Source organism: Pempheris klunzingeri, chromosome 4 (assembly GCF_042242105.1).
Source record: "Pempheris klunzingeri isolate RE-2024b chromosome 4, fPemKlu1.hap1, whole genome shotgun sequence".
Lineage (NCBI taxonomy): Eukaryota > Metazoa > Chordata > Actinopteri > Acropomatiformes > Pempheridae > Pempheris > Pempheris klunzingeri.
In genome coordinates, this window is record NC_092015.1 from 17,087,805 (window position 1) to 17,115,631 (window position 27,827).

Genomic DNA, 27,827 nt, shown 5'->3' on the forward strand with positions numbered 1-27,827 from the left:
GTAGGAGCCAAAGGAAGCTGAGTTTATTCACAAATTAACCGTGTCGTGTTCTATATAATATAATGACAGTTTAAGCAAATATGATGAAAAGCTATATTTTTTATATATATTGATAGAGAACCTTTAAGCGTGCTGATATAGTATAGATATAGTAGTACTGTGTAGCAGACTGTGGACCCCCCCCAACCCCCTGATGTAAGAAGTGTAAGAAGTACGTGTAATGTTAAGTTAAACTTGTCCTAGTTTATTTTCTTTTTCCTTTTTTGGCTCACGTTACTTTTCTTTAGTCAGTGCGCATCTGTTTCTTCTATATTTACATGACATTTGTGTTTCTCATTGTGCAAATAAATCTTTCTCAAAGGGGTCTCACTTGTTAGTAAATATTTCCTGGTGCTAACTATTTTTCCCACTGTCCTTGAATGCAGCAGAGGTCGGACTCCATGCTCGGGGCTGCAGTGAAGCACACCTCCATCCTCATAATAGATGCTGTGCTGTGCTGCTGAGGACTCAGCGAGCACTGAGAGGAGACCTTAAAGCCTGAAGTGAAACCTGAACCGGCTCCAGACTTTGGATCAGTCAAAGGGAAATCTGTCCTTTCAAAGGAGTGGATCTGTCATGACTGCGAAGGTCCAGAAAGCGACGGGCTGGGACAAACCAGTGCCAAAGAGCAGAGCAACAGGTAACTTACTGGGGGATAATGGTGATGAAGATGATGATTGGTGGTGTGGTCAGGCACATGAGGCAGTGACGGGCAGCGGCATCACATACAGTACATGTTTGACCTCCATTACTCTTGCATCTAAATTATTTTCAACCTTCTTTGAGCCTGATATTAGCTGATAAGCCTGGATAATTGTATTTTTAGGCTCGCTCATTTCACATACAGCTGACAGATCTACACTGCTTCAAAACAAACAGGCTTAAAATTGTTTAAAGAAGAGTTTAAATGTATAAACTAATAAAAAAATGTATTCAAAGAGACAGGTTATACAGTGTGTGGAAACAGATGTATTTTATGATTGACACTTGTAGGCCTCTACAAAGGCTCAATGAACATTAATTGTGTAATTTCTATTTCTATGTGCCTCTCAGTGAAAGCCACGCAGTGCTAGATAATTTCACTAAAAATGTTTAGCCATGATGGTGTTACAGCCTAACCATTGTGTTCATGCTGGCTTGCAGGTACGACGACAGATGTGAAGATGTTCTTACACAGTTGTTCTGTTTTTTATGTCAGTTTGCTCAGTTTTTACTTCAGAGGGTCAGAGTTAGGACCCTTTAATATGATTAATGTACTTCTTTGGTTTAATATTTGTTGTTGATGTTATTGTACTTTTTGGCATCTTATCTTATGTAGTATTCCTCCACAGAGTAGTATACTTTAATGTTTTTCTTCATGCCATGTCATTCTTCTAATATTAGTATTACTATGTCAGTTTTAGGATATTGTTGCCTTATTTCCAGCTGGAATAACACAGAACAGAACAACACAGAAAACAAAGACATAACTGAAGATATTTCTCTCGTAATAACAATTGTGCACGGCGAATGATTGTCAGTGTTATTAAAGCTTCAATGTAAATATTTACTCACAGAGGAAAGAAAGAATGCTGTTTTTAAGTAAAGAAACACTAAAAACATCCAGTGTTGGGACAGTGTGTCATGGGGCTTTTTCTTTCTGCACACCAGACAAATAACTGTTGACCCAACTTGCAGAAAGATTTAATTAAATGTTGAAGAGAGGGAACAGATACTGAGGTTTTGGCAGATGTTTGAAATACAAACACAATATAGACTGTAGAGGAACAAACACACATGGACACATGTCACACTCTTACACAACACATGTAAATGAGTATAATGTGATGTAAATATTGTAATATTTGTATGATCATGTCACATGTATGAGAATGCCTCTACTATGTGCTGGATTTAACCAATGAACCTTTGGTAATGATGACATGTTTTGACCACTGTAATGTAGAAAAGCCCAACCAGGCACAGGCAAAGCAAGTTAGCCTTGGCTAGAAACACATCTGTATCATGTTATGATAAGGTAAAGTTTTTTGTTTCCCCTGCCAAAAAAGATTTAAAAAAATAAACAGGATTAAATTTAATGAGCAAATTTAAAAAGTGGGCATGTGGACATGTTTGTCAGTAGCCGGGCTGCTGTAATAGTCCACAAGCATTTGTACCTAAGTAGAGACTGAATGATTTCAGATTTCAGCTGAGAGACATTCCTTGTGTGTACTTAGAAAGTTATATGTACTCCTCTGTGGGCAGCTAGCGCTGATGGTTTGTTATTCTTATCAATAAGGAATCTCTTGTCGTTGGTGTACTGTAGCTTTGAGTGTTTCAAGCTGACGTTTGTTTGGTTACACTGAATACACGGGAGCAATGGAAGTAATTCCACTACTTTGCTTCAGTGTGCTGAGCTGTAAACATGCACGATAATTGAACTGAGGGAGATGGAAACATAGGGTTTTGGTCTTTGTTTTCAGAAAAAACATTAAGTTATATGCAGATAGTTTAAAATAGGTTTGTTTTGTTGACCTTAAAATTAGATTAGAAATAACATAATAAGGCAGCTGCCAAGGGGCTCACAGCTGGCAAGCAGTCTAGTATATTGTGTTTATGTGTGCTGTACTGTGCCATATGACAAAACTGAGGGTTTCTCACTCCCCCGTGGGTTGCAGAGGAGATGGTGAGGATCAGGAGAGCTCTGTGGCTGGTACTGGGCATGCTCAGTCTGTCCCTGCTGCTGGTGGTGCTGGGCGTCTACACAACGACCCGAACAGAGAGCCTGAATGTCACTGGCTACGCCTCTGGAGTGATTGTGAGTTGCATATTTGTCCCTTGACAATTCCCCATCATAGCTTATTCAGTGAGATGACAGACTGACGTGATTCAAATGAAATCGGAAATGTTGGGTCTAAATTTTGCAGCTACCAGGGAGATAAGCAGGATTGTCAAAACATCCCCCAGCATGTGATTTCCATTATGAAGCTGTAATGCTTTAGTCTCATAATGCCGGCCAAAAGCTTTGCTCTTTGTGGTCTACCAGTAGGCATTTGCTTGAGACAGGCAACATTTTCGGTGAGCTGCGACAATGATGACAGTTCTGTGCGCCAGCCAGACGTCCACATGGGCACTTCCCACAGTGATTAGGCAGGCTGACATTCAAGATTTCCTCTGATTTTGAAACTGGAAGAACATAATGGGTCCCCTGGAAGTACAGTAGTATCAAATTTCTCTTAAATCTTATCCACTAAAATCAGTTTTTGTAAATATCTGTGGTGAGATTTGGGCCATGCACTCACTGAGTTATGGACTATTTCTGTCTGCTTTTAAAAGTCTACCACAAGAGCTCTTTTTTGTAGTGCTAGCATCGTTACTCTTCATTTTAAAGTTTTTTCCTCAGAAGAGAACAGAATTATAACTAATTATATATAAGCGTCACTCTTCATATGATTTTTTTTTTTTTTATTATCATTGTGGTTATTACGTTATGTTCTCTGCAGCTGACCCTCGGATCATTCCTGGGACTTCTGGGACTCCACCTGGAGGAAAACCGCAAACAGCTGGTATATTTTCTCTCTCTTCCCGTATCGCTTCATGTGATTTACACCTACATTCTCTGTTTTAATTTCTCTTCATGTTTTCCCTGTGCACACCCAGCACCGACCCACCAAGGTGTGTGTGGGTGTATTTTGGCTAAGAGAGTTATTATATTATACAGTGTGTTAGCACGGTGTCCAGCAGTGCTACTTTGGAACATGCTGCACTGTGAAACTGGGAACTTTTACATTGTACCAATGAGGTGGATGTCATCCCAAATCTCATGTCTCAGTGTTCACTTTTAAAGTGTCCAGATTTTGCTGTGAGACCTTAATATTGATCCTGGTCAACAGTTATAGAGGAGAACACGGTACCTTAACAAGAAAATTTCCCCCTATGGGGGATCAAATAAAGAAAGTCTAAAGAAAGTCTCAGTATCACAGCAGGTAAAGACGCAGTTGACTGTTCGCTACTTCCTCACCCAAACAATGATTGTCCAATCATAGCTTAGCAACCACAGCTAGGTGCAGAAAGTGAGTGCAGAAGTGCAGAAACAAACAGGAGAAGGTAGTATCTCTTCAAAACTTTAACTTTGGTCAGACATGAACAAAAATACCGCAAAACACTCACATTGAAGGCGAGCTCAGACAAGGGCTGCGGGTCAGAGAGTCAAAACAATAAGTCCTACACTATGTCTTCTCCTAAACGCTTCTTCTTGATCTCAGTGGAAAAATCATGAGGTCAAAGAAAGATGTGAAGGAGAATTCATTAGTACTTGCTGTGCTAAGAGAATCCCACTGCACTAACATTTGGCAGCCGCAAGGAATTGTGGGACGGCATTATCTCCTTTTCTTTTGTAACAGATGGTGCAGTGTATCCTATGCTGAAGGAGATAAGAAAGAAAGCATGAAAGTGCCTTTTGTTAGCATGTAGGGAATCTGACCAGCTCTTATCATGGCTGCTGCTTAGACACTTGTGGGACTTTTCACTCAGTTTGGAACCTTCCTAAGCGAAAAACACCGATTCGACCGCAGCCAATAACTGTGCTAGCCAAGTCATTAAAACCGAGCACAGACTGAAGGAGAAGATCCTGATACACCCACAGGGGCTGATGGGCCAAGCGGGACTAGGTGAGTGCTGATTCTAGGCAGATGCAGAGACTCGGCTCTCAGCCAGGGAGACAGGTAGGCACCTCTACTGCACTGCCAAAAAACAGACAGCTATCACACAAAGGAGCCGATATATGAGAATCCAACATCTGGCATTGATTGTGTACCACACAATGCATTGAGTATGTGTGTGATTTTATTTAACCAACTGTTTAACCTCAGCATGTTCACTGTTTTTCAGACACCCATCCTGTAAACTACTGCTATAGTAAACTACTGCAGCGGGAATACATGGAAAATGATGCTTATCTGCTGTTCCTGCCCTCAGCACACATTCCTTTCACTAAATGCAGCTCTACATGAAGCAACTTAACTAAATGTTATTTCAGCTTTTGTAAATTTGTGAAGCATACCTCTGCCGATCATTATTATAGTGCATTAGCTCGAAGTAACTAACGTGTGGCTGCTGCAGTCATGTCATTGTTATCTTAAATAAGTTAATTAGCTCTATGCCCACGTGACCTTAAATGTCTGGGTCAGATACGTATGATCCTAATGAAGTCATCCTGGTATTACATACCTTTTACATATGACTCCACATACGTAGCTGTGGCCATTCATTCTCATGCTGGGATTGGTGATGGCGTCTCAGGATGGCCGGCTAGTTTTCTGTCTGTCTCTGGTGGGCTGGAGTAAAACACACAGTGCTTATCGAAGCTTCATCCTTATCAGGTGTGCAAAGGATGCTGACAAGACTAACGTGAAGACTGTCAGAAACACTGATATGGACATGAGGGCATGAGATAGACTTGTCAGAGCTCTTCGATAAGGCTCGATCTTCTGGTTCTTCATAGCTGGTTTTAAGTTAATCTGGAGCTGTTGTTATAGCAACAAGTCCTGAAGCCCAAACCTGCATAAGTACAGGTTTTGGACAGTTAGCTGGATGAACTCATCTCAGATACAAATGGCTTTCTTAGATTTATAGTGAAAGAGTGTTGATATAATAGCACAGGCAGGTTACTATTGAATTACTATGATCTGTTGGTGTAATAATGATAATAATAATACATTTTATTTATAGGCGCCTTTCAGGACACTCAAGGTCACCGTACATAAGACAAAGTAATCAATAAAGTGTAAACCATAGACAAACAAATAATACAAACATAATAAAAACAGCAGTAAAGTGCAGCAGTGAGGTCATTCCACTCCCAAGATTAAAGGGAAGTCTGTTTTATGTTGTGTGGCAGAGAGTTCCAGATTATTTTAATTACATTTTTATAATGAAGAGTCACACATACTTACACATGATAAAACAAAATGGAATAAAATGAAAATAAACAAAATCAAAAAGAGCTAAACTAAACACTAAAAGAAATCAAGAGCGAAAAGACTGTTAAAACACCAGTGGTGCCAGGACATATGATGTTTAATTTGACAATAGTAATTACATTTATAAAGTCATTTGAACACTAAAACTTTAAATGATTAACTGCAGAACTAACTTTGGTGACAATTATTGCTTTTTAAGAGATTTCAGTAATGTTTCATTGTCACAGCAGGCTCATTATTATCTCTTAAAAGTCTCCACCAGAAATGCACCAACATCACTGGTAGACTGACCACATTCACTTGTAACATCCAGCTGTTTAACAGTCACCACAGTGTGGAAACACTGAACAAAATGACTGTAAGCTATAAAATGAGGCCATTAATGTGCTGTCCCAGTGCATGCTGGGAGGGTTCCCAACACACCTACCTCATGTACCTACAATTGTACATTTCCCCATCATGGGACTAATAAAGGAATATCTTATCACATGATCAGCACACAGCCAATCACGTGAATGATGATCAGGGTTTCTATTTGCATTTTACCTTTATTTCAAAATAAGAGCTCACTATTGTTCAAGACAGCTTCATCCAGGATCAATAAATCAACAAACCTCAAACTGCTTTCAAAGAAACAAATTAGCTGAATGAGAATTATCATGATTTTTCTTTACCTGATAAGAAGCCTGAATCAGTTGAACCCTTTTTGAAGCGCAGTGCCCAGGAATGAAGGAAAGATACACTGAGTCTGTTCGTCATCTTAGCTCTGCACAGCCAGTGGCTATGAGTTACTGTGCTAACACAATTATCTTGCTTCATTCGCTCTCAAGTAGGCAGGAATAATGTTATGATTTTTAAGATTCGCTGTGGACTGAGATCGAATTTCTGTTGTGAGACTGATGTCAGGCCTTCAAAGACATGCTTTCACAGTCCAGCGTACAGCAGCCTGCATGTGTCTGTGGCTTTCTCTTCCTTTAGTGCTGACTGCACTCAGCCTGTCGTTTGCATAATTCTTTTGTTTTGTTTCTTTGCACATTAAAAGATACAACTATCAAAAAAGATATATGTACACAAAGACATGCGCATAAAGACACATTTAATCCCCTGACACATACTTACTCTGACATGAATTAAAGTAAAGCAATGCCTGTGGGAGCGGTAGGAAGCCCATACAAGTTAATTCTAAACGTTGATATTTTTATACTTTTATATAGATAGTAGTTATAGATAATGTTCAAATATAACTTTATTTGTAGTTTTTAGAGGAAAGCACACATATTAAACATAAGAAATCTAAGGCTTGAAGCTAGTAAATGCTTTGTTCTCTAACTGCCTTGTGAAGAAGTCAAATAGCTTCACACCTATCAAACCAGTGGCATAAATAAAGTGTACTCCATTCAGATACGTGACTTTGAGCTGTTGGAAAGAAGAAAAAAAACTTTTCTCAGACATATTCTGCCTTCTTGTGAAGCTGTGCTCTCTTTCCAATAAAACACCATCAGATAATTAGCAGGTGTTTTTAAGATTTTATATGGAAATTCTCTCATTTACGCTTTTTTCTTTGTCTCTCTTCCAGCTGACGGCAGCTATTGTATTCCTCAGCTTCGGTGTCATCACCTCTTTTCTGTGCCTGGTGATCGATGCCGTCTGTATTGTCTTTAACATGGTGAGTTACCCGCACTTGCGTGTGTACACTGTAACACTAGAGATGATGAAACAAAGCAGTAACAGTAAACCTTGAACAATAATAAACCACTGTGCTGGATGACTGCCTAGTAGGGATGGGTCATGATTTAAAATATTCATTCAGTCATCACTCAGTCATTCAACAGTCATGAAATCAAAAAAAGTTTGTTTTTTTAATGTTTTTCCTGATGCCTGGTAGTACTCAAGGTCTGCTTTAAATGCTTAATTCAAAGATTCAAACATGTTATTCTGTCAGGAAGTAGTATGTGTTTCAGCAAAGAAGGTGAAGAAAAATTGGCCGATAACAGATAAAAACCACCCCTCAGCAGAGTTGGAACAGGCTACGCCCTGCAGTTTTGTCCAATGTCCAAAGAGTTCCTGCAAATTACAGTTTCATAACATCACCAGATTAGTTTTTCCGTGTCTCGAACAGGTAAATTAGCAGCTGTGAAAGCAAGATGTGAGAAAAGGAGTAGTGAGAGAAGTCCAGTTATCTTAATTTGTCCACACATTCGATGGCCTGGATGACTGAGAATCTTCAGACACAGAAAGCTGCCTCCCTAAAAAAGCATTTAACAGGTTAAAACTACATTCCTGTCTCTAAAATAAAGATTAATTTAATTGGGATTGCTCAATTGGAGAAGACTCCCTCTTTATTTTGGGAAAATCTATTCACAGCAAATTCAATATGTAACAACCTTACAATCGCTGTGATCACTGATGCACTTGTCTACTTTTAATCAGCCACTGGCTGATTTTAGATTGTCGAGCACAGCATAAAGCACAACTCTTGCACAACATAAAGCCTCATTAAATTAAGAAACTAAAGAGTCTTGGACTCGGTTGTTCATTTGCACTCACGTAACAACCTTTAACCTTTCAATAAGGTATACATATTTTACTTTTTTATTCCATTTTTATAACTCTATTATGAATTTTGATTGTTTTTTCTCTTTGAGGTTTTGGGCCACATTGGATCTTTGTTTCCAGTCTTCATATTTAGAGTGGTATCAAACTCTCGACTCTCAACTATTCCTTAGACCAACCGCCTTTAGTTACAATTAATCACAATGGGAAGAGATTATCAGCCTTATCTGTGTGGGTGCCAGGAGTTGCGTCTTGCCTCCTCTCGTTTGTGCATTCCTCTTGGGTGAACGCACAATAACATCAGGCCAAGGCCACTTTCATGCGCATTAAAACACTGTAAAAACAAATCATTTTACAGGTCTTCCTATTTTGTTTCTAAGATGTCTGAGTTGATCTTTTTGGACCACACTGTAAAATGACTCCTTGGTTGATAATGTCAAATAAGGGTTGACGTGATAATGTTTGTTTTCTTTGGAACAAATGCTGGTGCTTTAATCTTTCGAAGCTTAGTCTTTGAAAACATGAAATTTTGTTGACAGTATAAAAGGTTCAGGATGATTCCTTCGCTGAATATGATCAGGGCATACCCGAGACGGAGATATTGTTTGCTGGAACAGTAAAATGGAATAAAGGGAGCCTTTCTAACCTTTTGTTCTCTCAACAAACACCCAAATGTGTTGTTTTTTATGATGAAAGTAAAGGGAAAATGTAAACTTGATCAATTCAGCGGTCTATTTTGAAACATGAGATGATTTATAGTTTAAATATACAGTGGCCCTGTTAGACGGGTTAGACCCCTCTTTAAAAATAAACGATCAAAGTTACAGTAATGCACACCTTATGTTTGATGTGTTGAACAAAAGGAGTGAATTCAGTGTTGCAAATTGTGATTTTCCACAGGCACAACATCTCACCTGTGTTCAATTCATTCCAAACCATATAAGGTATTTTATATCATAGTATTTGTTAATATGGTGTAGTTTATCCCAAACACAAAGACGTAATGATAGAGAGTGATCATCATCACTGAGACAACAGCAACACACACTTCATAATTACAACAATCACAGTCAACACAGCACCAGGGACAATGATGGAAGTCCAGGACTTTATCACTTTCTCCTCTGATGTTGTATGTTGTAAAAAATATCTCAAGATGGTGGCAATAAATCACATCAAAACCATCTTATCTTACCAATTTAAAAGAGCCATAAATATTTTGCTCAAAGTGGACAGAGTGAGTTTCGAAATTGACCACAATCTCAACACTGTTGACACTGTCCATCTGGTTTATCTTGTGCTTGTAAAATGCCAGTTTATGTTTTGATTCTTAGCAAAGATTGATTGGTGCTGTTTTGAAATAAAAAATGATATTTCTTCACGTTTTCACTTTTGCCAGGACATACGCCCTCTGAAGGCAGGGAGATGCCAGCATTACAGTAGTGGCAACGGCTACATCTATGAGAATTTCTACACGTCTGTGAGTAAAGATGACTAATTCAGACAAGCTATCGCAATCTGATTTACAATTGAAAGCAAGTTTACTCGGGTCCATCTAAATAAATCAAATACACTGTAACATATTAGTAGTTTTCTGTTTCAGTTACAGTTATGTTGTGTTAGTCTGTGTTTTATTTGCAGGTGCCCACATTTTGAACTTGTGTTTCCTTTCCCAGGTGTCATGTTGGAATCTAAAAGAGTCTTGTAGCATGACAGTACGAAGTGGGACCTGCTACTGCTGTGACCTCTACGACTGTGCCAAGTGAGACAATACAACATTACCCCTCTTGTTACCACCACGACATCATAATAAAGTTTTATATTATCCGCTAAAATATCCTAAATGCCATTTCAAAACTGTCATCGAACTCAGACGCTTCATTTTGTCATTAATGATCTTGCCTAACAAATTGGAAATTATTTATAATAAACTGTGCTGTTGTTTTTTGTTCTGCAGTGGAGGCTACCTCAGCAACTACTATGAGTTTGTTGGAGTACGAAGCTGTGAGGACGTTGTCGTTCTGTACGTCTTAATTTGGACCCTCACCGCCCTGAACCTTGTGGCTTTCTTCACAGGCATCCTCACCACAGCGGTGCTGGGCAGCATGAAGGACTTGGTAAGACACACACACACACAACACAGGCTCAGACACACAGCTACATTTGGTACATTTAAGCTCAGTTAAAGTCGAGTAAAACTTTACATTTACATTACATACCTGTGCTCCAGTGAGATGTGTAAAAGACCTGAGGCTCTGTGGCTTAAGTGGATTTCATTTGCACAAATGCAAAGTTTTTATATTTACTTACTGATAATTTTGTAATAAAAACTGCTTTTACATGATTTGTTTGTTTCACAAACTTATGCTGGGCTTGAAAACTGCGCTCATTCATTGATTTTTGGCCTCTAGGATGCAGAAGCTCAGAAAAAAGCCTAAATTCATGTCACCAATACTGAAACTGTGTCTGTTCTATTGAATATGAACACTATATTGCCAAAAGTATTGGCTCACCTGCCTTGACTCGCATATGAACTTAAGTGACATCCCATTCTTAAACCATCGGGTTTAATATGACGTCGGTCCACCCTTTGCAGCTATAACAGCTTCAACTCTTCTGGGAAGGCTTTCCACAAGGTTTAGGAGTGTGTTTATGGGAATTTTTGACCATTCCTCCAGAAGCACATTTGTGAGGTCACACACTGATGTTGGATGAGAAGGCCTGGCTCTCAGTCTCTGCTCTAATTCATCCCAAAGGTGTTCTATCAGGTTGAGGTCAGGACTCTGTGCAGGCCAGTCAAGTTCATCCACACCAAACTCTCTCATCCATGTCTTTATGGACCTTGCTTTGTGCACTGGTGCACAGGGGTCATCCCCAAACTGTTCCCACAAAGTTGGGAGCATGGAATTGTCCAAAATCTCTTGGTATGCTGAAGCATTCAGAGGTCCTTTCACTGGAACTAAGGGGCCAAGCCCAGCACTTTACACATGGCACAATGCAGTCAGACAAGTACCGTTCTCCTGGCAACCGCCAAACCCAGACTCGTCCATCAGATCGCCAGATGGTGAAGCGCGATTCGTCGCTCCACATGAAGTTTGGAGGTCTGTAGCGATTGACTCAGCAGAAAGTTGTCGACCTCTGCGCACTATGCGCCTCAGCATCCGCTGATCCCGCTCAGTCATTTTACGTGGCCTACCACTTCGTGGCTGAGTTGCTGTTGTTCCCAATCGCTTCCACTTTGTTATAATACCACTGACAGTTGACTGTGGAATATTTAGGAGCGAGGAAATTTCACGACTGGACTTGTTGCACAGGTGGCATCCTATCACAGTACCACGCTGGAGCGTTCTGAGAGCTCCTGAGCTCCTGAGAGAGATGTTTGTAGAAACAGTCTGCATGCTTTGGTGCTTGATTTTATACACCTGTGGCCATGGAAGTGATTGGACACCTGATTTCAATTATTTGGATGGGTGGGTGAATACTTCTGGCAATATAGTGTATATGTTCATGCCACCTTTGGTTTTCACTTTGCAGTTAGCCTGAATTCAGCTTCATGCTGACGCTACACTAGAATTTCTTGATTTTGAATTCTTGAATCGTTGGGTCTCTCTTATTTGAAGTGTTTGATCTAGACCTGCTCTTTTATGGAGAATGTCTTGAGATAATGTTTGTCATGTTCTTGAACAAGAAATCACAGTATGCTGGTGGCTCTCACTGTTTCGCAGAGCAGCATCTAGTCAGACTAAACTCTGCATGAGCTGAAGGAGGAGGAGGTTCCTCCCTTTTTGTTAAGGAGAAATCACTTCTACTGACAGCAGTGAATTGTTGTATAACAAGCTGAACTGTGGCTTAAACTGAAATTACGGCTAAAAGCTGTGTGGTGGTTCTAGCTGGCTGTATTACAAAAAAGACATTTAGCATTAAGTCTGCCATGACGGTGAAAATTAATAATATGCAACTGCGGGGTAAAGCCTTCCTGACCTGAACCTATTCTCACTTACTGTAAAACATGGGACTCATTGTGCACAGATTTTTTAATGTTAACTAAATCTCCAGACCTGTCAGTTACCATCATCCCACGCTGATGAGAAATACAGTGAAAAGATATGTGCAGCAGTGTTGGTCATCACACATTTTTATTACAAGGCATTCAGAGGTGATAACACAGCAACCAAACCTTTATTCTGTACAGCTTTTAAGGGTAAATTCATGTCTGAGCTATTACTTTAAATATTCAATTTAATAGTACTGTATGTCCCTTAACGCAGCCTCAAGTTTAATCATCCTTGAAAAACAGTAAAAAATAACTACTCAGACTATTACAGCTGCATATCTAAAATAGTCAGCCAATAAGTTGATTTATAAATCACATATCTGGTATCAGGAGGTTCCAGGCTGCACTGTGTGTTTTATAGGTCATTCAGCTAAGAGCTTATCTCAGTATCTGAACAATACAACTCAGATAGCAGATGGAGAAAAGTGATGGCTGAGGCATGTAAATCACTCTTAGTTTCACCAATTGGGTGATATTTTAAAACACCAAATTACATATATTCTGCAGTTTTCTTTCCCACAAATTGACCGTGCGGTCACACATTCTTTGGTTGTATCCTGATATGTGTACATCAAATTTGAACTTTTTCTTTTTCTCCTTCTTCATCTTTCGGCTGCTCCTGTTGGCGGTCGCCACAGCGCATCATCTTTTTCCATCTCTTCCTGTCTTCTCCATGCACGTCCTCCCTCACCACATCCAAAAATCCCTCTCTTAATACACTCAGTATCTGTTCTCCCTCTTCAACTTCCACCATTTGATCCTTGGCTCAGCTTGAGCTCTCCTCCTCTTTTTGATCTCCAGAGTAATCCTACGGATCACCATCTGATGCCGCTTAGCTACGATCTCCCCTGCTACCACTCTGCAGTCTCCAAACTCTTTCAGGTTGCACGTCCTGCACAAGACACCTTTGTGCAACTTCCTCCACTCGTATACGGCACCCTGTGCTCCTCCCTCTTTTTGAAATACATATTCACCACAGACATTTCATTCCTTTTTTGCAAATCCACCAACATCTGTCCTTCCACTTTCTTCTCCTTCACATCATACGTATCCATCATCCCTTCATCGCCTCCATTCCCCTCCCCACAGTGTCCATTGACGTCCACGCTAATCACCTCTCTCTGCTCCTCGGGTTCACTCTCCAACACTTCATCCAACTCAGTCCAGAATTCCTCTCTCTTCCACCTTAAACCCGACTTTCTGGTCACATGCGCTGACGTCATTCATCATCACACCTTCAGTTTCCAGCTTCACACTCATCACTCTATCCGACACTCCTTACCTCACTCTGGACATGGGCTGACTCTTCTTTCAGGTTTACCAGTTCCCCATTTCTCCTTCCATCCACACTGAGGTAGACTGGTTTGAACCCACCTCTGATTCTCCTTACTCCCCTTCATCTCACACACAGTTTATCATACCTTCCTTCTCTCCATCATACACCAGCTGATTACCAATACCATCACCTCCACATTCCTACCTCTGGACATGCCTTCCTCCTCTTCTTCTCCTTCATCCAACAGTTGCATAGTTTCCACTGGCACACTGCTGGCAGCGTAATAGTATCGGTGCCGGTCATTGGTAACCCGGCCCTCAGCTGATCCAGTATGGAAATCTGATTCATGATCCATATATTTGATTTGGCATAGGTTTTACCCCCATCCTGACTCATCCCTCCCCATCTATCTGGGCCTGGGACCAGCACTGTGAGTGCACTACCTTGTGCATCCCCAGTGGCTGAGTTATGACAAATTCAGTCTAACATGTATACATGGGATTGATGTGTTAAGAGTGTTGAATGACCGCTGAGTACAAAGGAGTGGAGAGGTTAGGGCTCAGTTAAATTATTTGTGATGGGAGCAGATAGTTTGTGACCAGAAATAGTTCCTGATCCATAACGAGTTTTGTTGTTGTTTGCTGTTGTTGTAGCTACATCCGATTTACAAAATGTGGTGCTCCTTCAATGGCACACCAGCGTTCAGTCTGATGATCTTCAGACCACATGCTGCATTTGAGAGAAAGACAATTAGTCTTTTTTATTTGAGTGTGAGAGTGGAAACGTGGAGAGTCTCGCATGCTGTGGTTAGATGACTGGAAAACAGCAAACACCAAACTGGTAACAGGTTCACATATTCATTCAAGTCCACATCTGTCTTCTGTTGTTGCTGTTGTGTTGCAGCAATATATTGGTTTACCAGATCACAGAAATCTTTAATGGAAAAAATATAGCATCAAAAATATTACTGCAATATTCTTAAGCCTGTGTGGCTGTAAATCAATCCACAATTATGTCCAGTTCAGTTCAGACCTTTATTTCCATACAAAAATATCACTCATTGTGCAATAAGACAAATATAAAACCTAAAAATAAAAAAGTTTATAATATAATAAGACACAACTATCCTACTTTGTTTTTTTTCAAAACAGTTTCTGGTATGTTTTCTAATCTCTATCACTCCAGCCTGCAGAATGAGAAACGCTTGTTAAGATAAGTTCATGTAGGTGTTTGTGTATGAGGTCAGTTTTTCCCTCCTGCCGTCAGAACTCTGTTCTTCCCAACCCTCTTGTACCTCCATGCAGCAAGAACATCAAAAACAGGATGCGAAAGTTGAGCAAGTGGGCCATGACGAGTAATAAAAGTGAAAAATAGTGACAGTTGTATCAGCAGGGTTAACTGTCTCTGGATGCTAAGGCCCTCCTCTGATGGTTTTATCAAAAGCATTCCTTCATTCCTCCTCCTGCACTTGTAAAACCATCATCAACCATTTTCAGTTTGAAAATAACGTTCATTGCAGGAGCAAAAACTACTAACTCTTCTAGCTATGCTGTATCAGTGAAAGAATCAATTCTGTCATTCTTTGGGGAAATTACTTCCATAATCCTATCTGTTAATACATATCCACTATGATCATATTTGATAAAAATGCGACCGGAGGGCTGTGTCTGAAGGTCATTGTCCCTGGTCGCTGCTCCCTCCGTAGAAAGAGAACAGAGGGAAGAGGAAGAATGAACAAGATCTTTGTTAGTTTAAGTTGTTTTGTCACTGATTTCAACTCTAAATGTGAATATTTGCTGGTTTTCTTACCCCGCAGTCATAGTAATATGAATATCTGGGTTCTGCACTCTTGCAGACAGTTTTAAGACATCACATTGGACTCTGTTGGAAATGTGATTTTCACATTTTTCGCTAACTTCTGACCTTTTACAGACCAGACACTTAGTCGAGAAAACATTTTGTGTTTGACTTGTCTGGTTGACACCAAAGCGATATCAAGCTCAACGTTCCAAACTCAACATAATCTGGCTACATTGTGCACAAGGTGCTATTGCCACGGACGGGTCCTAGATAAACCCGACCTGTTTAAAACAATAAAGATTCAGGGTTTTTGTGGTCTATGGAAAGCTTATTGAACTTTATGCTGCCAGAGATTGAGCAAATCTGGCCTTAGTCAAACTCTGCAGGAGATGACCGCTAACAGACCAAATAGCCAATATTAATCTTTCACTGTATATTCCCCAAACTACTATTTTTACAAGAACTTAGGGATTTAGTTATCTTTAAATCGGTATGCATCTTCACTGAAAGAATGTTTGAAGATTTTTCTCCTAATGTTCTTAAATTTAATATGATTCAGTATTATTTGTCAATTGTTGACGCCTCTGTGCAAGACTAGTCCCAGAAGTTTCCAGATCTGTAGGAGAGGCAAATTCTTATCTGGAATCCTATACTGTATTTGCTACACACCTATAAAATGATCAGCTGTCATGTAAATATGTTTACATTAATTGTTTTACAGATGTTTTATAGATTTTTTCATATCTGGCTGCAACAGATTAAATAAAAGACAGGGAAATAACAGTTTGTAAAATTTATAGATCTGCCGCCTCCAACAGTTTTTAACCTCAAACATGCTGCAGCCAGACCACCCAAATGGAGACCAAAACAACACTGAGGCCGAAATTCATCAAAAGCTTTTGTGGGGAAGAATGTATGCATCATCAGTACTTCATCACTAGCTGTGTGACAGGTGTGCTGAATAGTATGTGAACAGAACGGATCAACTCCCGTGTTTGCAGAATAATGTGTGAGGGCCAGTTTGTAAAAAGATGCAGCGTCACACGTTTAACAGATGGAGCTTAGTGTCGGTTGAGGTGGAGCGCTGAGGCTGTGCCTGCATTAGCTGATTGGCCTCCACTGTTTCATTCACTCGTCACCATCGACCTTGGAGTTGCCAGCTGACCAGTAATGTTGATTAAGTTTGCTGCCATGGCTCACTCACCCGCCCTGACTTCCTCCAAATGTTTGGTTCTGTGATTTAAAAGCCCTGACAACACATTTTCTCAATCAGCCTCTTAGTATGGGCAATGAGGTCCTGCATGAAAACAAAATTCTATATTTGTGTTTTGTCCTTTTCTGTCTGACCACCAATCTGGTTACAGCAACATTTGAATCAAAATACAAATGAATGAATGAATGGTGACTATTGTTGGGGTTATTTATGTTGCAAGGCTAATATCACTCAAATCTTTAATGAATACCCTTAATAATAATCAGGAATGAAAGAATTGTGGCCAATTTAGACGTGAACATTCAATGCTGGAGCAAATTTTCTATGATTTGATACCACGTTTTCAGAGGCTTTAAGTTTTAATATTCATGTGTGTGTTTATTAAAGACGGATTATTTCCTCCAGCAGAATCCTTGATGCTACTCGGCTTCTCCTCAGATCAGCAGAGCCAAATCTAAATCTGCCAAATTGAACTAAATGATATTTGACAGTTCACTGACATAAGTATCACAACACAACTCTGACTGAATTGCTTTTACAGCTTACATTTGGCTCCATTTAGTTTTTAGTTATCCAAACTCAATAAGGATCACATTTAGATTTTAGATCACATTTTAAATTCCACTCAATGGGGGGCCTGGCCATGCTAACCGTCCCGACTAGGAACGCTTCAAATCAATGCTTGCTTCAATGAAAGGTGATATATGTGGGACAATTGATTCACTGGCTTCTGACCTTGACTTGGAATTTATTTGGGTAAAGCAAGAGATAGAAATTACAGTCGGATGTCTATGATGGCGGTGAAACTCCTATGAACAGACTTTACATGAGCTGGAGCATGTGTGCGCAGACCACACTGCAGCCGCATATTTTGAAGCTGGATGAGATGCCGTTAATTGACCGAGCCCTCCGCTCTCTCCATGCAAAACCAGAGGAAGGAGAAGCACCCCGTTTTTTCATCTTCAGGATCCACTACTTCCAGTAGTACTACTGGGCATCTCCACTCCTGTACAAGGGGAAAAAAAACTTTGCATGAAAGTGACATACAGTGGGGCAAAAAAGTATTTAGTCAGCCACCAATTGTGCAAGTTCTCCCACTTAAAAAGATGAGAGAGGCCTGTAATTTTCATCATAGGTACACTTCAACTATGAGAGACAGAATGGGGGGAAAGAATCCAGGAAATCACATTGTAGGATTTTTAATGAATTAATTGGTAAATTCCTCTGTAAAATAAGTATTTGGTCACCTACAAACAAGCAAGATTTCTGTCTCTCACAGACCTGTAACTTCTTCTTTAAGAGGCTCCTCTGTCCTCCACTCGTTACCTGTATTAATGGCACTTGTTTGAACTCGTTATCAGTATAAAAGACACCTGTCCACAACCTCAAACAGTCACACTCCAAACTCCACTATGGCCAAGACCAAAGAGCTGTCAAAGGACACCAGAAACAAAATTGTAGACCTGCACCAGGCTGGGAAGACTGAATCTGCAATAGGTAAGCAGCTTGGTGTGAAGAAATCAACTGTGGGAGCAATTATTAGAAAATGGAAGACATACAAGACCACTGATAATCTCCCTCGATCTGGGGCTCCACGCAAGATCTCACCCCGTGGGGTCAAAATGATCACAAGAACGGTGAGCAAAAATCCCAGAACCACACGGGGGGACCTAGTGAATGACCTGCAGAGAGCTGGGACCAAAGTAACAAAGGCTACCATCAGTAACACACTACGCCGCCAGGGACTCAAATCCTGCAGTGCCAGACGTGTCCCCCTGCTTAAGCCAGTACATGTCCAGGCCCGTCTGAAGTTTGCTAGAGAGCATTTGGATGATCCAGAAGAGGATTGGGAGAATGTCATATGGTCAGATGAAACCAAAATAGAACTTTTTGGTAAAAACTCAACTCGTGTTTGGAGGAGAAAGAATGTCGAGTTGCATCCAAAGAACACCATACCTACTGTGAAGCATGGGGGTGGAAACATCATGCTTTGGGGCTGTTTTTCCGCAAAGGGACCAGGACGACTGATGAGATTTTGAGTGAAAACCTCCTTCATCAGCAAGGGCACTGAAGATGAAACGTGGCTGGGTCTTTCAGCATGACAATGATCCCAAACACACCGCCCGGGCAACGCAGGAGTGGCTTCGTAAGAAGCATTTCAAGGTCCTGGAGTGGCCTAGCCAGTCTCCAGATCTCAACCCCATAGAAAATCTTTGGAGGGAGTTGAAAGTCCGTGTTGCCCAGCGACAGCCCCAAAACATCACTGCTCTAGAGGAGATCTGCATGGAGGAATGGGCCAAAATACCAGCAACAGTGTGTGAAAACCTTGTGAAGACTTACAGAAAATGTTTGACCTCTGTCATTGCCAACAAAGGGTATATAACAAAGTATTGAGATTAACTTTTGTTATTGACCAAATACTTATTTTCCACCATAATTTGCAAATAAATTCTTTAAAAATCAGACAATGTGATTTTCTGGATTTTTTTTTTTCTCATTTTGTCACTCATAGTTGAAGTGTACCTATGATGAAAATGACAGGCCTCTCTCATCTTTTTAAGTGGGAGAACTTGCACAATTGGTGGCTGACTAAATACTTTTTTGCCCCACTGTATCTGAACAGGCACAGCCACTTCAGAAATGCCTTGGCAAAGCAGGTCCAGGTGGAGGGCTCATTGCCACAAAGACAGGAGGGGAACACAAGACAGTTTTAACACTTTCAAAAGCTTACAGACAACAAGCTGACCAGAGTCACTCTGCTTTAGCTTTCTACAAATCTGTCAGAGGAGCAAAGTTATCAAAGTATCCCCACAACAGAGACTTAAGGGTTTCATGAAACCTTTCCAAGGCCCCTTGGCTCCAAGTGTGGTTTGCAGAGGACTGATTATGTCTCAGCTACGTCAAAACCTGAGCAAACAAATGTGATGTGAAATTGGAGCTTTGATCACTCTGAACCACCTTTGGAATCCCCAAGATTGAAATAAGCTGTGTCAGTGCTTCGACCACACATTTAGCAGTAGTGGAAAGCAACAGCTAGGATATCTTGTGCTCTGTCACATGACTGCAAGCGAGTTACTAGTCCCAGCCTTTGAACGTGACAGAGGACCAACAAAGTCAAGTGTGAGGTGCTCAAACGACTTAGCGCTTGCAGGAATGGGATTCTCTTGTCATTTTTCATGTATGACATGTTTTGATGTAACAAGACACCAAAACCGAAAAAATGCCTGAGGATGGAGTCCTATGTCTTACGGACCCTGAAATGCTCTGATTGAACGTGTGATGCCCTCAGCACCTCCTCCAGCAGATAAACCTTTACAGCAGGGAAAGCACTTGTTACTGTGCGGGTCACTCACACGAGATTGGCTGCCTCATCCAAGTGTGACATTCGCGGACAGTAGGATTCAGCGCCTTGACTGAAAAGTTGAGAATACGGAGGTATGAAGTTTGGTCTTCTATTCTGCTCTATACTGCCACCTGAGGTAGTTATTGTTAATGCAGTTTACTTAAAAAGTCAGTCACCGCTAATGCTGTGGGCTTTTTTTTAAACTTTTCTTCATTTTAAGTTTCATACCAACAGTGTGTCGCATAACTCCTATTATGCAACTGCTAGAATGTGAGATGTATTTTCTTATTGACGAGTTCACAAAAATTGTGCGTGAAGATATGTGGTCATGCCAGTTGGCAGAAAATGCCAATGGGATGTGACAGTGGGCCTATAACAAAAAAGCACATGACTTCTGAATGGATTCATTCATGTAACTTGGCCGAACTTTGTATAAAGATAGACGTACACATACACACACAGACATTTTCACTGGCGACAGTTTGTCTTGCCCCTTTGTCTCAGCCACGGCCCCCTTTCATAACTCATGAACAGTTTGTCATGGACTCTTGTGGGAGGCATTATGTGCGTGTGTGAATACATGCACACGTGGTATGCATGTGTCTGAGGTCTGAATTCACGCTTGTTGCTCAAATCTTTACCACACTTTATCAAACATTGACTTCCTCCCGGTTGAGGGTGATTAAGTTCTCAGACCACACGAGTAGAAAATATTCAACTTGACGGAAAACTTGCGATGTCAGAGAGCTCTGGTTTACCACTGAGATGGCCTCAGTGAATGTATCCTCCAGGAGAATCTCAACATTGTTGTAACATTCGATGTTGTAATGCAATATAGACTGAACAAAAGAGGTGGACGTAGCTTTTGGTTCTGAAAAGTGAAGCCAGTCATGAAGTGCCTTAAACCAGGCAACAGATACTTCAGCTTAACAATCAACTGAGATATTTCACTGAAAGCAGAATACGATATTGTCACTTGAAGAACTTCTACTTAAATCTTGATCCATGTACCATGAGCGTGGGGACAAAGCAGGTCAGTTGCTAGCCCACTATTTACAACAGACGTCATCCTCTCATCAATTTCCACAAATTCAGACCCCACCACGTGTTACAGCAGGTCCCAAATTAATCAACCAACACACAGCCAATTCTATGTCTCAATATTCATGCAAGCTATCAATTTACTGATTTTAAACAAGGGTATCTGCCCATAAGACTGTTCTCGGTGGACCTAAAACTTGTTGATTTAAACTCCTTTAAACTCCTCATTTATGTAATTTGCAAATGCATGCAAGCATGCAAAGATCCTCCGGTTGAAATGAACAGTGAGTGGCTATTAATAATCATGACTCTGGAGTAGTCACGAAATCACTTTTTGTACTTGTTGCTTTTTAATATCTTGAATATGTGATTTCCTCTGGATGAAATCACTCAATGTACTCAGACTTTTTCTCATGCTATTATATCCAGATGAGAGAATCGAACCACCTTTTAGAAGGTAACTGGTGGGTTAGAAGTGTTCGATTCAATCTCACAAATGATCTCTGTCTGTGTCAAATTGTCTGCAGTCACTCATGATGTGACTGTTCAGTATCAAACATAATGAAGAACTTTATAGCTTTTGTACTTCTTTTGTACATCTCATGGCTCAACGGCTGACTCTTATCGAGAGGAAATTCCCACTCAACCAACTCATTACTCTTAGATTAGAGACAACTTCTGCTTTGTTAATATGGGGAAAATGTGTGTACACTGAAAGGATAACTCACTAGGTTTAAAGACATGGGGACCATTTTTTTACAAATCTATTGAAATGATTTCCTATGTGCTTTAATGACGCATACTCCACATTTTTGCAAGTATCTACACTCTACACTATCTACACTGATTATGTCGCTGCAACATTTTTTAGTTCTCATAGGTAACGAATTCTGTTTGCTTTGCGTCTTTGTTTTTGTTGTCTGCTCGCATCGTCACTTTTGTAATCAATTTAAATCCTAACCAGTTATCAGCTATCTGTCTAGACAGCCAACGAACAAACAGTTTAGGAAAAAAAAAGTTTAAAGAAAAGACACGATTCAATTGTGATGTGTCCAACTGGCCTGGGGCCTGTTTCAGAAAGCAGACTTAACAAACTCTTCCTTAAAATGATAAAGTGGTGTAATCTGTGTATTAGGCCATAGCCTACATTACATTTTAAATATATTTGACCAGCTTTAATCTGATGGTGACATAACAGACAAGTGAAAATGAAAAATGTAGTTGAAGAAAAAAAAAAATATTGATCACAGACAGAGACATGATTGTGAATCACAATCTGGCCCCAAAATAATGTGTTTGCACTTGAAAAAGTTGTAGGAGATTTTACTTGTATCTTGGCTGAACAGTATTCAGTAGCTGTATTTCAGCTACTTCAACAAAGGTAAACTGTTTAAAAACTCACTTTCAGACTACATTCTGCAGCTGCACCACAATCCTTCTCACTCAGAAATATTAATATATAATCTCCAATATCATAGGAACTGTGTTTGATCAGTGCGACAAATCACACCATGAGTGATACAGAAAATTAGTCTATTAGATCCTAAAGCTTTGCAGCCATTTTTACACTTTAAACTAAGATTACACATTATGTGCATTAAACATTTCAGTGGACTTGTAACAAACTGAGCACATTATAGAGTAATTGTAGAAAAACAACTTCCACTAGCAAACGGGACATGCAGAGGTTTTATTCTGCAGGTCTATTCTCAAAAATGCTGTTCAAAGAAACAGCACAGCACAGAGAAGCGGTAACTTTAGATAGTCTCAAACAACAAATATCTTTTGATTCTGACATACTGTGAACCTCCGCTAAGTAATGCACTTCCATATGAGATAAAACAGTGTCTAAGACAGAGGAGAGACAGAGAAACTCAAGTTTGTCAAAGATTACCAAGGTTACCATGGTAACTCACCCAGTTTAAGTTAGCTCTCTGTCTGGAGCTTAAAACCTGCAGTTTCCCTCATCACAGGGTTTACAAATCCAGAGATGTCACAAAGCCCTCCTTCTGAAACAAGGCCCTGGTGCTCGTTTGATGGATGAAACATCGAGTATAAACAGTTATCCAGTTATCATAGCCAAAACAAAGTAATCAGGTTGTGTTCCCATCGCGCCACTTTGAGCATCTTCATCATTTCATTTGTATTGGCTAAAAGGTCTATTTTTTCATGTGTGCATTTCATATTATTGCATTTATAATAATATTGTGTTTGTGTGTGTGTGTGTGTGTGTGTGTGTGTGTTGCCCTGTGTTTTTGTCAGAGGAGTAACAGTGTCATGACCAAAGGCCCTGAGAGCACAGCAGCTTCCCCTACAGCTCCTCTTCTGATGGACGCCAACACACACACGGTTCACCAGCTCCACCCAGTCAGTGTGCTCTCAACACACACACACACACACACACACACACACACTTGCTTTGTTATGGTATCTTTTTCTGGTGTTTCTCCAATATTAGTCAATAAAAACAAAGCTTTGCTCAGCTTTAGGAAAATTTTGTCTGTTTATTCCAGGATATCAGAAATAGAAATGATAATAACCTTCTCAGTTTACTGCTCATTACGTGTAATTCCACTTGATATTATGACAGCAATTGTAAAGGTATACTGCAGTGAGTAATAGATTTTATGATGTTTTTGGCTACATCAGAGACTCAACGAGTTCTTTGGTTTGAGAGGTGAGTGTGGAGCTGAACGTTAGATTTGCTCAAGGACGTGCTTGTAACGGTGAAAGACATTAAAAACCCATTATGAAACCCCCTTTAGATCTAGTTAAAACATATAGTTTGCACTATCACTACTCAGAATCTCTTTTTTCTGTAGTTACAACTTAGGTGTACTGACATGCATACGTTTTTTTTTTTTTTATTGTAGAATTTAAATTTAGAGGCAGGTGGGAATGTGTGCCTAAACACGAGCAGCTGGTCCGCATATGAACATAACCGAAGTGAATCTCTAACTGCTTTGGGGAGGCAGTGGCTCAGTCGGTAGGGAGCTGTCTACTACTACTACTACGAGCCCTACTCAGGGCACTGTGCCATGTAGTAGCCCCATTATTAGGCAAAGTGAAATAATTGAATTTTGCTAAGATGATAAATAAAAATGAATTCTTATTCTGAGGATTTATGTCTCGCTGTTTCCAGTATCAGTGCAATGCTGCGTTTTGAGGAGAATGAGGGTGTAATTTGTATTTGGGTGAATCAACACTTCAAATTATGTAAATAACGTAATTTAAGGATAATGTGTACTTAACCTTTTTCTGACCTCAAGTTGTGCCATAGAGTAAAGTTTGGCCGAACCCAGTATTGTTGAGTGTTTGCCTGCAGGACCATGAGCTGGACAATAATCTACTGTCTACTGTCCGTTACCACATGACGTCCTTCATGTTTAGAATTAATGTGCCATAAAGGGCAGCAGTAAGAGGAGAAAAGATCACGAGCTGAAACATTAAAGTTACAATCCGCAGCCTTTTCATAAAATCAAACCCAGTTTTTCATGCTTTTTAATCTTTCATGGTATTTATGTTCAGTAATGCATTAGCTCTTTATAGTGCAGTGCACTACTATAACATACACTTTATAGTTTGGTCCTCCATTCCCGCATAGATTCAGATTTCTTTAATATGCACGAGGGATTCACAGGAAGTGATGCAGCATGTAATCCAGCATTACTGGATGTAATTTTATCCCACTGTTATCAGCCTCAAAGTTTACTGTTCACTCTTCTGGCGCCAGCCGCAACCCAGAGCTGTAAAAAGTTAATGCTTCTACGATGACTAGTTCACATTCAACTGGTAAAACAAGTGGTGTCATCTATTGCGAAGCCGCCACAGAAACCGATGTGTTTGCCACAGACACTAACATGATGGTTCATTATTCTTCTATATTAAAACAGCATTTGTTTGTTTGGCTGCACTGTAAACGGATTCACCGTTTGCGCTGCTGTGGTATTTTTGACAAAGTAGCTGCTCAAGAAGTCTTTACGCTAGTATTAAACCACATTAGCTGTTACCATGGTAACCACAGGTGTTGCCAAATCAACCAGAAGTCAAACTGCAGAATTAATGCTGGCTAAAGTTGAAAATACCCTTTATTAATGTTTAGTGAAGGAGGCAATGCATTTTATGTGTTTGTTGGACACAAACAGTGTGTTTAGGTGAGAAACAATGAATGCAAGTAAAAGTTTTTTTTATTTACCACTGGGTGTCATTAATTCAAACCTGAAGATTGGTGAGGTCTTTCTCAGCTTTTGATCAGCTTGGTCAGATCTTGATCTGTCTCATAAATCCATGTGTTTAACACCAGGAATACTATATTTTCCATCAGAACAATAAACCTCTTTATTATCCTCAAAAAAAGCCCTTTAACTTACTGGAATTCACATCAATAGAAACCAGTGAAAAATGGAGTGTAACGGTTTCATCTTGATCGAAAACAGCAGTTTCGTTGGATGTGGTTGAAAGCTTGTAAAAAAGCTTTTAAGTAGATCTTCTTCTTCTTCTTCTTTTATCTCGTCAAAGGTAGATTACACCAAATGTATTCATCTATTTGTGTTTAATCATTGGCAACACAAAGACTCACTTTTGCTTTGCAAAAAGGTACAAAAGACACAATGTAGGGAATTAGTGAGATTAGTGATTACATTTGTTATGAGTTACCACAAATTACACTGTTCAGAAGTCTTTGCTCAACTTCTTTGTCCTTGTCCTGCTCATCCAGGGAGGCTCGATGTATTTCCCTCCAGCAGAAGGGACAGTTATGCCACAGAGTTTGACTCCAAGCTCAGAGTCCAAACCTTCACCCTACGCCCCTCTGACCAGCCTGCTGCCTTACAGAGTCCACAGCACCTCTGCCTGAGCACCACCACCAGCCTCTCTCCTGAAAATAACTCAAAAAACATATGCAGAAAGGGATAAACAGATATTATTATTATAATTATTATTATTATTGGCAAATATTATGTGATATGAGTGTGTGGACTGCATGTGTATAAGAGGGCCTGTAAGCTTTAACTTCAGTAAAATCACACACAAGAATTAAAGCCTCATGTGAGCCAAGCCAAACTTAGCCCGACACACAAATGTCCACAATACTGTAAATATTAGGTTTGTGTGTGTGTGCATGTGTGTATGTATGTGTTTGTGTACGTGTGTAGAAGTGTGATTTATGCCCTATAAGGTCTCTGAAACATGTGACTTACGTGTAATGTCTATTTTACTAACTGTTGTACAGAATATATTTTGTGTCATAAATGTACTTTGTGTTGAATGTTTCATATGTCATGTCAGGTTAAACTGTATATTAACAGTAATTCAGTTATGAGATAACAGTATTAGGCTGGTGACCTGGTTTATCTGACTGTCATCGCATCATAATAATTCACTCAAACATTTTTATACATTATTAAACTGAACAAATGTATTCAATAAATGAATTATCCACACAGATTAGTCTGGATTCTTTTAAGTCAAGAGATCAAATGTGTTACGAAAGACATTTTCAGGTCATCTTGGCTGTTTCTTATTTTATGAGAGTGTAGTCATCGAACATTTAGTTAAGACATGAACATGAAGAACTCTGATGTACTTTTCAAATTCACAGTAATGGCATCCATAGACTCTGATTTAGGCCAAATCCATTTGATGTAACTTGTTTGAAGTTAGCAGCATCAGCTGTTGTACATTTAAATTTCCATAGCAACACTTTGACGCAGTGCTGGGTTAACACGAATGTGACATTATATGAACCAATATACACTAGAAAAGAGAAAATAGCTTCATTATGCTGCTAATCAAATATATTTTTAGTCTTGGAAGGAAATAAATATCCACACCCCTTCATCCCAGGCACAGAACAGTACACGGCAAAGCCTGAAGAGAGTGAGGTGACTATGGCAACGGAACAAATAGATCCTGCTGCAACCGTACACTCGATGCAGTGTTCATGATTTGGAGCTGTGCGCGCTGCTACTTTTCACCAGATCTGGCAACAACATGTTGGGAAAATAAGGACTGACAGTCCGCCAGCTCTGTAGGAATTCCATAGTCTGTTTCCTCTGTAAAACACTCCTCAGAGGTCCAGACTTCTTATTCAAGGTCGGAGAGGAATTTAGGAAAATTGTCACAATGTATAGTGCTGTCATACGTCCATAAGCAAATAAAAATAACTATAAGGATATTCCCTGATTATTGAACAATCAATGGAATTGAAAACAAATGACAATAAGCAGTGTGTTTTGGAAATAAAATAAAACAAGCATTCTGTTCATATTCAGGTTAACTTCTTTATTAAAACAACATGTGTTTGTTTGGCTGCACTGTCAACAGCAGCTTTAATATTTCCCTTAAGCTATGGATATAATATGATGTGAATGTCTAGACTCAATTTGGGGGGAAATCTATCCAATACATGAGACAAACCTTCTGGCTGGAAGAAAAATCAGGGATCACCAAATTAGTTAGGATTCATCCTCTGGGGACCATGAATGGCTGCACAAAACTGACACAGCTTGTTTAGATAGTTCTGGACCAAAGCAGTATGGCATGTCACG

The 27,827-nt window shown here is 39.9% G+C and overlaps 1 protein-coding gene across 1 annotated transcript; it reads left to right on the forward strand.

Moving 5' to 3' along the window:
• The first annotated feature begins 460 nt into the window (after positions 1–460).
• On the forward strand, positions 461–26,660 carry LOC139200370 (transmembrane protein 255B). The gene is made up of 9 exons (XM_070829650.1): positions 461–679; positions 2,697–2,836; positions 3,522–3,584; positions 7,576–7,665; positions 9,952–10,032; positions 10,229–10,314; positions 10,510–10,669; positions 23,542–23,646; positions 25,997–26,660. The coding sequence occupies exons 1-9, from the start codon at positions 616–618 to the stop codon at positions 26,132–26,134; spliced, it is 927 nt and encodes a 308-aa protein (XP_070685751.1). The 5' UTR covers positions 461–615; the 3' UTR covers positions 26,135–26,660.
• The last annotated feature ends 1,167 nt before the right edge of the window (positions 26,661–27,827 follow it).